This window comes from Linepithema humile, chromosome 6 (genome assembly GCF_040581485.1).
Source record: "Linepithema humile isolate Giens D197 chromosome 6, Lhum_UNIL_v1.0, whole genome shotgun sequence".
NCBI lineage: Eukaryota > Metazoa > Arthropoda > Insecta > Hymenoptera > Formicidae > Linepithema > Linepithema humile.
The window spans coordinates 2100720-2110699 of record NC_090133.1 but is presented as its reverse complement, the minus strand read 5'-3'; the positions used below and the strand labels follow the sequence as shown (position 1 = coordinate 2110699).

The window sequence follows — 9980 nt, the reverse complement described above, 5'->3', positions numbered from 1 at the left end:
TATATCGAAGGCAGTAATAAAGTCAATCATACTTAACGAGATAACATCGCGATCATTCAATTGAGAATCTCAATTGGCAGCACACGCACGTACATTCATTGTCGGTATTGTGTAAGAGTTGATATCCAAAAGGGCGCGTAACGCGTCGTCGCGTTTACAGAATTCCGCGCTGCTCTATAATTAAACTATGCTTTATAATTATAAGCTGACCTTTTTTTAAACCCGATTCGCCGGAATAGGAATTCGTTTACAGCACTATTTAGACTTTCTCTATATTCGGTTTTCCTGTGGTTTTTGCGGTCGTTCGTGGAAAATATACCAACGTACGTGGAAAAAGATGAAAAGATATTTATAAAAATAAATCTTGACAATTAATAAAAAAATTAGAAAAATTTTATTTTATTTTTTTCAAAAATAGAAAAAACTAATTTCTTTATCAATTAAATTAAAAATTTATCTTGATTTACCGTTTGCAATAACTTTGTATTCAATGTTACGTATGCATGTACGCATTTGAATAACAATTGAGATTTGATTTATTCCAATGTTCTCCATTTTAAATTTGATTAAAATGACAGGAAAGCGGCAATTTAAAGAAATTGATAGGGACACCTCGTACGGCGATATAGTAAGACAAAAGAAAATGACATAGGAACAAAAGAAATGCAAGCTATTGCAAAACTGCGGCCGAGAAAGTGCTTTCTTACCGATATTCCACGCACGCGTCGCGCGTCGCGACGCACGGAATCAAGACAAGTCGCGTGTGTACGTACCGACTTCGGCATGTTGCACGGAAAATTCCAACATGGTCCACTGAAAACTATTGGTGATTAATGACGACAGCTATTTATCTCGACGAACGTCGAGATGTGGTACGAATTTCGCAGAGGCTCGGTCGATCAATCGATACTTTAAACACCCGCGCTTTTAAACATTCCAGTCTCCGACGAAGCAAAACTACGACGTGAGGTTTCGAATTTTAAGACCAATATAGTCGGCGTTAAGCGTATATACTGGATAGGTTTGAGACTTCATAAAAAGATTCGGAAGTTTAACGATAATGGAAAGATCTAAAAAGGAGAACTTCGAGATTCAAGGTTCAAAGAATTTCAGAAAAATCAGACCGCGCGCGGATTCGAGACCAATTCGAACGAAATTTCACGGTATCTTCGAAAAGTTTGAAAATTTAGCACCTGCTAGAGAAATTTGCTGAAATCCAAGGAAATGACAAGTCGAGAATTTGAGACTGTCAAATGCCAAGTAGAATTAATTTGAAAATACGCGAAATCGACGGACAGGAGAAATTAAAGGGAAAGAGAGAAGTTTAAGAGGCTACGGAGACAAGAATTGGAAAACGGTGTGAGAAAATCTGAGAATGTACAGATGTAAACGAGCCGAATCATCGAAGCTCTACGGAAACTTTTCCGATCGATCTGCGAAATCGTCGATCAATCATCACGTCGCACTTGGATCACAATTCATCGTCGTGGAGGGTGCGTTTCTCGTCATCAACGCACTCTTCCTGCGGTCTACCAGATGCGAGAACACCGTCGGCGAAGCTGCGAGCGACAGACGGTCGTCGCGACATGAGCGATTACGGCTACGGGCGCAGCAGCGTGCGGCAGCTGCGGGTCTCTGATCTGCGTGACACGCGAAACGGCGAGATCGATGACGGCTTACATTCCTCTCGGCGTAATTTCGCTCGTTCGCGCGCGTACGAAAAATGACGGCGCACACCGTCGAGCGCCGGGCACTTCTGACACTCCGACGAATCGCGGAAACACGCACACGAGGGAAGAACGCGCTCCGGTAGAAAGCGTTCGAGGCGTACTAAATAGACACTCCAACGTCGCGACGCTGAGCCGAGCCGAGCCGAGCCGAGCCGCGCAGATTCGCGCGCACAAGCCGATCCCACAAACGTCGTCGCACAAGTATCGGAACGCGATACGCGCCTCCCGAAGTAACGGGCCGCGTGAGTCGATTGCCAAAGAGGACGAAGAGAGAGAGAAAGAGAGAGAGGGGGAGAGAGAGAGAGAGAAAAGAAAGAAAAAAAGAGAAAGGCTACGCGAGGACGGGAGGGGACAGATAGACTTTTCACCTTCGACGAGCACAAGTGACCGCACGAGTGGAGCGAACTACGAAAAGATCTCGAGATGAGAAATCTAGCCGAGAGTGAATAATCGCCTTACTGTTAATTGATGCTGATTCGTGTTTTTTTTTTTTTTTTTTTTTTGACGAAAGGAAAACTAGAGACTCATTCAAGCCAAATGTATCGTACATCGCGATTATTCTGTTGTGACAGAACTGAATCATATTTCGGATGTCTTACATAACGATAATTTACGACATATGTAAAATAACAGCTGCTATTGTGTAAGCATATGTGCGTTCCATGTTCCAAAACTTAATCGACCAATTTTCGAATTAATTGGAATATCGAAATACAAAAATTGAGAGCGATACGTGCCAGCTGTTTCAACACTTCGAATTATTCGATAATTATTGTCGCCGGTGAAATTATACGGGAATAAAGACGAGTGCAGTGGAATGACAGTGGAAAAATAATGGAAGTTTACAAAATTCTGTTGTCGATGGAAACTCGGAAATTGAAGAGAACAGTTGTTTACAAAAATTCCATCCACATGATTAATGTAATCCGCAAGATAAAGACTTGAAAACAGCGCACTACTGCCACCCGCGAAGGACTTCCGATAATAATTATTTGCGTTCTTCCGATAATGATTATTTTGCGCTCTTAATTTCAATTAAACCAATGCTTTCTTCGATAATTATCAATCCACTGACCGACACATTAAAGACGATTGACAGATATTCATAAAATAATATGAGAGATAAGAGATGAAAGATTGCTAAAAATATTTTAAGAGACAGACAAATCTAGAATGATTAAATACAAATAATATATTTCAAGATTTTGCAAAGTTTTTATCTGTTGTAGAGATATCTGAAAAAATAATCAGGATTTTCTTTTAATCTCTGAGAAATTTCACAAATTTCGAAAAGTATCTAAGAAATTTTTATAAAGTTTGCACAGAAAATTCAAGTTAAAGAAGCAAAAAATAATGACAATAGAAATACTCGATAAGAAATAAACAAATAACAGAAAAATTATCGCAAAATGTTTTAAAAATATTTTCAGAATGATTAAGAATAAGAACTCTTTCTTCGAAAGAATCCAATATTGCCTGGAAATCCCGCAGTTCAACTTGTGATAATAATCGTTCATTTGTCGCGTTATCATCAAATAATTCCTACGTATGTTGACATGATTGATAATCAATTATTCTACCGAGTGCAATCGTATCGGTGACATGTTAGCTTTCGTCTGAACGGACCTGTAATGTTTGTAACCGAAGCGTGATGAATGCCAAACGGAAGCAGAAAGACAGACTCGTCCGTTATGACTGATTAGCATAATAAGTGAGTGTCTCTATTGCGATAGAATTAGTCAATCATCGACTTTAATTATGATGACACCGTCGACCGAAAGACGCACACTCTTATCTCGAGACAAGTTTTTTTAGGTTGCAACATCAAGAATATGTTATTCAAATTTCCAAACGCAGTCTTTTGTTAAAGTTCTCGTTGTCGTCTCTACTTATTGTCGATAAAACTTCGTTTTCTTTTACGGAAAGTTTTGTATTGGTTCAACTATCTTAGATTATGTGATTCTATATCTTTATTTGTCCCAATTAGATATCGTTTTATTCATTCAGCCGACCAAAAGCTCAAACCAGTCGAGTAAAAAGTAGAAAAAATAATATCTTTGGTTTTTAATCATCATAGTTTAATTGTAAAGCAAATATTTTCAATTAAATCCTATGCAAAATATTAAACTCGTACAAAATATATGTAAATATTTCCGCAGCGCAATTTCTTCCCATTCTTTACATTCGTTTAATCAGAAATTTCTTTCTTTTTTCAGACTAATGATCTAAATTTGCCAAAATTATCTTCATCTTATAGCTTTGACAGATTATTGAATCTTCAAAAATCAATTGAGAGTTCTATGCATATTTTACTTTTACGTCTCGGTTGTAAGTTTACGTACTATGTTGTAAGCTTGAGTGATGTCGCATTAAATGTGTCTTATCAGTACTTGCATACGTGACGCGATACGCGCGCGCGCGCGTAAGTAGCTTGTCTAACTGATCAATGTAGAATGGCACACGCACAACATGTTTTCTGCTTTGTGTATCCTAAGGCGCTCCTCACTGACGGTGTAAACCATATTTGTACTTGTGATAATGACGACCTCGGAAATGGCGGCCTCGTCGCCGACCTCTTCGCCGATCTTTCTTGATCTCGAATCTCTCACGTGCCTCGCGACCGTGATTTCTTCAAACCGAGATCCGCCTCCGATATCAATGATATAGCGATTTTGATTCAGCAATGCGGTTTACTATTCATAGTAGCATACGTGAAAACGTGAGACTAATTTTATATTTGCAAAATTTTTGCTCTTTTTGCTCAGAAAAAAATTATTACTTTTAAAAAGCTGTTATTTTATTAATATCACGACAGATAGATAACATATGTGCCGATTATTATGTAATTATGTTACTCGAATTTATACTTAAATCGATCTTATTATTTTAATTACACTCGCGCCTCCTATTTAATTGAGAATAACAAATTTGAGAAGAGATCAATTGAGATTCTGCGATAAATGAGACATTTAATTGGTGATAAATTAATAAATTAATTACGGTAGCTTCTCAATTGTCGCATCTCCGCGATTTCTGGGAAACGTTGGCACAGACCGCAACTATAAAACAAAATGCAAGTCAAACATAATTTGTAAGTATGCCGTTGCCAATCAGTATGAGTGATAACGCATGAGCAAAGCCAACGGGAGATAAGGTATCGCGCGAGCTAGACTAAAAATCGAACAGACATCGAACGATATAGTGGTGCACGTGAGATAATACAAACAAGTTGACAATGGCATCCAGAGAAGATGTTGCCTGAAAAATTCCATCCTCATCTCGATTATTGTACGATTGTTTTCATCAAGCCGAGAGATTGCGGAATTCTTTCGTTTATCGTTGCAAAAACAATTAATTTGTATTTGAAGAACGCGAGTGCGAGATGCGATAAACTGAAATTACTTTCTTTCATATTTTTTTTTACTACACTAAAACTTTCAATCTTCCTTACAAAATTTTTCGAAACTCAATATTTTCCTCCCGTGTTTCCTCAGAGTGTGCATTATAATTCTTTCCGCTACAAAACCGTATAATTCTAAGATTTATTTCCTTCGATAAAATATATTGCGATTTGCAAAACATCTATTTAACGTTTCATCGTTTAATTCTTGAAGATATCAATTCTAGAAAATATTAGTAAGATTATTCGAAATTTTTTATTACGAGAAAATATGTCTGAAGGAAAAATCATGCAAAGCTGATTTCAAATATTTTTAATAGTTAAAGTAATCACATATTCTTACCAAACGCTTAATCAATCATTAACGACACACGAGAATTGGTCAAAGACTCGGTATTTAAATAGGATCAAGGCCGAGGTGAATGCGATCAAGGCTTAAAAACTGTAAATATCAATAGTTCATAGGCGTTGACGTTCAATGTTGCAATTTGAAATCGTAATTTGGATTTCGAAATAACTCTTATGCGTTAATTAAATGAGAAACCAGTTTACAAATTCTTAATCATCATCTTCGAAAAATTAATAAATTTTCAGTTGTGACAATTTTCTTGCAAACATTTTTCTCTCGCGAAATCAAGTCCTTTTTTAATTATTTACACGAAAGATTCAATCAAGCTAATTTAAGATGTGCAAAAATATGGTGCCGAGAATGACGAATGATTTATTTGCTTTGACGTATGTGCCGCTATTTTTAAATTGATATCGCTGTATGTAATCGGAAAAATTATTGCGCGAAAATACGCAATTATATGACCTATGTGTAAAGTTTAATCTGCTCACAATAATTTTTTTAAGCAGCTTATCGAAGAAACAGTAGTTGTTCGTAAGCCAAATTGCTCATCTGTAATTGTTTCGTTTATCAGATTTCCTATCAGCAGATAGAACACATTTAGAAAGTATATTATTGTCAGAATGAATAGCAATCTCTTATCTCTGTCAGAAGAATAGAGAAACAGAAAATTTCGTTATCTTGGGATTAGCATGAGAACGGCTCTCTGTCTAATTAGTTGTTTTTCCTCGAGATAAAAATTCCGAACAGAAAAAAGAAAGAAAGCGTCAAAAATAATCTTCTACAAAAACAACAGAGAGAAAGAAAGAAAAAGAGGAAGAGAGAGAAGAGAGGAAATATATTATTCATAACATCAGAACGGCTACCGTGCTGTCGACTCGTTAAACGTGAGACACAACTAAAAAATTTTAATATTACATCCGCAACAATTATAAAGAAAGTGAAAAATATCATCAAGTTGAATTCTTTTACTTGATTACATAAATATGCCGAGATATTAAAACAGCGAATGATTAACCGGTTTCCGATTAGTGAAAAATCTCATACATAGATCACAACCGGTTTCGTTTGTACCTGTTTTTTATACTCTACTAAAACCGATGTCGAATTGAAATTTTATTGATGGGATTGATCGTAAGAGGTCGTAAAAGAGTTAGTTGTGCTTTACATTCGGCGTCTTATCTTATCTCTGACACATACAAGTTTTTGCCTTATTATTCTTATATTCAGGAGAACATAACTATTCTCACTGATTTTCAGACACTTTGTCTCGCAATGTAAGACAAAATATACAGAACGGGATGAAAACAATAATTTCCCGAAGCCGCAAAGGGATTGGAAAATTTTTTTATTATCTTGCATCGCAGTCAAGTTCTTCTTCTGATCAAAATAAATCGCGAGAAAAGCGAAAGGCGTCATTAAACAAAACATGATTTTATTATTGTGACAGTAAAGTATTAAGATCGAGAATCACGCGCACTGTTACGTGCTGACATGCGACATAATAAATTATTCAATAAAACAGAATACTTGAATGTAGAAATGCTTCATTTCGGACCACAAATGATGTTATTCGTAAGAGCGGCGAACGAGAACTAAACTCAAACTTCTAAGATAAGAAAGATTCTCTAAACGCAAGGCAAAATTATTTCGGCACGTTACCAAAAAATAAGAGATAGAAGGTTTCTAAAACAATGGTACGTTTTCCAAAACAAAGAATTTCGACGAGTTTTCTAAAGCAAAGGATAAGATAAGAAGGCGCAATATCTAAAATAAAATATACTGCGGCACGTATTTAGCAAAAAACATAAATCAGCTACGTTTTCTTGCATTTGACAATTTGACGCAGATTGCATGCTAAATTTTTCTTTCTTAAAAATAGAAAGATTTAAACGTTTCCATTCAACGCACTTGTTATTGACAAGTGTGTGAATTATTAGATTTAGTGAGATTAAAATGACACGAAATGGGACGCCGTTATCAGAATGGCATCCTTTCGCTTTTGTGTCAATACTTTATTTGAACAGCTGCCGAGAGATATTTTTGTGGAAAATACGTAGTTCAAAAGTCCAATACGAATCGATTATAATTATGAGACGTCTTATTAAGTTTCCGAAAATACGACAGCAATAACGAAATATACCTCTCTGTGTAAAAATCTTCAGACAACGAGTCGCTCTTCCTCAAATAACAAACCATTCTGATTTTGCTATAACATTGTCTCGAAAATAACTCGTACGAAATAAACTATTCTCCGATAAAGAACACTTTTTAGTGCGCCTAAAATAGGCACTCGTAAATAATAATAAACGGAGAGATAAATATTTAAAGATGGTTTTTATCGCATTTATTGTATTTGTACGACACGCGAGATTAATCGTACCCGCTTTTCAAGATGATAAATAACTACTTCAATTTTCCTCGAATAATCTCACTTTTTTATTTAAACGGAAATAATATTTGCGATAAAATAAATTGAATTTCAGCGCGAGTAAAACACGCGTGTAAAACTATATTTGCCTTTCGCGGCGCTTTTGTTTGAAAAATTGGCTTTAATTAATCGACGAAATGATTCGATAAAATTAAAATCAAAACTCTCGGCAAATAAGCATGTTAGTGTCCCTGAAAAAGACGACAGTAATTCTCCGCTGTTCCGTCGCGTTCGTTAATTTATTTCCGTCGCGTTCGTTAATTTATTTCCGTCGCGGTGTTTCGGCGCGTCACGTAAGCCCGATTCAGATGAGAATATACACCACGGCGATAATAGTCCGATATTAAGCAATGAATCGCTTTGTTTCCGCGCGCGAGGCCTCTGCGCCTTTGTCTCCGACATTGTGCATAAATTGCAATAAAAAAAAAATGCGCGCAGGGAGAACAATAATGCTGCGATCCGCTTAAGATGCCGCATGGGGATAATCGTTCCGGCCTGCATTTAATATACCGTCGCCATCCCGTCTCGTCTCGTCTCGCTCGCAGCGACGTCAAGGTGAAGTAGCGCGATTACGCAGACACGTGGTTTGGAAACGCGCTTGGCAAAGAGATTCGTGACATCGCGTGCTTAATTGCGCGCGTTTAATACCGCTATTAGGTTCTACGCGTGTTTTTGCGCCGATTTTTTTGCCGTCTCCTCCATACGCGCTGATCACGCACACAAGTGATCCATATATATAATATGGAATCAAACCAAACACGTAAATATAATTATTACACTCGCAGACAGATGTGGAAAATTTTCGAAGCATGCTTACTCTTCGTTTTGGAATTTTATTTTTTATGCTATGCAAATATTCAATATCACATTCAATTTATGAGTATGCTTATTATCTCAAACTCGATTTTTTAACGTGCAAATTTTTATTTACAACTTTTCCATTTACATTTTAACTTTATAGGCACTAAGAAGCTTGTTAGAAGTTTTGTGGAGAACACGTTTGAGACTCTCGTCGCTTCTGCCGAATGGAAGAAATATATGTTTTTAAAACCAATATAAATAAAAATGTTTGTCTAAAATCCCCGAATCTTTATTGAGGCAATTCGAGAATTTATTGCGCACATCGTACAGAATCTATTTTCAATAATAAAATCGCTGCGTGTGGGATTATTTTTCCGCTGTATGTTTTCAGCTATATTTTATCGAGCATGAAATAAACTACCGCTGTTTATTGAAGCTTAATCAGTCAGGTGCAATTTAGATTCTAGAACCAACAGTTTTTGACAGAAAGAGAGAGAGAGAGAGAGAGAGAAGCAGTTCGTGTTATTGTTCGCGAAAGAGTTAGACCAAGGGCTGCATCGCTACGTTGAAATAATACAACGCTCCAATTGGTAGCGCCGAAGGAAGCCGATTGGCGTGGCCGATACGCGCCATTGTCCAAGGATCTTTTTCACTTAATCTTCAATGAGAAACCCGTTCCGAACCGACGCGGAAGACTTTTTGACCAGGCGAAGGTCCTCCAGGCTCACTCCTCTTTTTTGCCGCACTCGGACCAGCAAACCAAGATTCAGTTTCCATTCACGATAAACCGGTGTTGGACGATGCGTGCCACACTTGGACTAGTTCCGTTTGCACTGCAAACCAGTGCACGGACTCGTTACGTTTTTCTAAAACGTCCGGACCAAATTTTTAACCAAACGGGGATGAAACGAGCAGAGAACTGTACGCGTATGTATAAATAAGCGCGTGCGAAGAAAAGGAGATAACTCTTTCGCAGACAACAACACGAAGTATCAATCCGCTTCTGCATGTCGAAGACTGTTTCTTTTTAAATCTAACAGAGAAAAAATACAACTGACAAATTAATTAAGCTATTTAAGCTAATTTTCTCAATAAGCGATATTACAGCAAGAATCGGGAAATTATTGCAGAATAAAGACTGCAGCGAGATATTGCTACGTGATTAAAAATTTGTTTTTTTTCCTGATCCTTGAATTCTGAATTTAAGGCCTTGGATTTGAGAAAAAGTAATCAAGTGTCAGTGTGCGTTCTAAGACGTTTGATTCTGAC

The 9980-nt window shown here is 37.0% G+C and overlaps 1 protein-coding gene across 18 annotated transcripts in view; it reads right to left on the bottom strand.

The window, feature by feature from the left end:
• Positions 1-9980, bottom strand: part of LOC105673174 (uncharacterized) — a 59652-nt gene that overhangs the window by 37590 nt on the left and 12082 nt on the right. The window contains exon 1 of one of the 18 annotated variants that reach the window (XM_012368618.2): positions 774-2863. The exons of 16 other annotated variants lie outside the window; for them this stretch is intronic. In XM_012368618.2, coding sequence (XP_012224041.1) covers positions 774-807 — 34 coding nt within the window. In that variant the 5' untranslated portion in view covers positions 808-2863. Of the gene's footprint in view, positions 1-773; positions 2864-9980 lie in introns of those variants that run through there. One more of the 18 variants, XM_012368619.2, reaches the window with a different exon arrangement.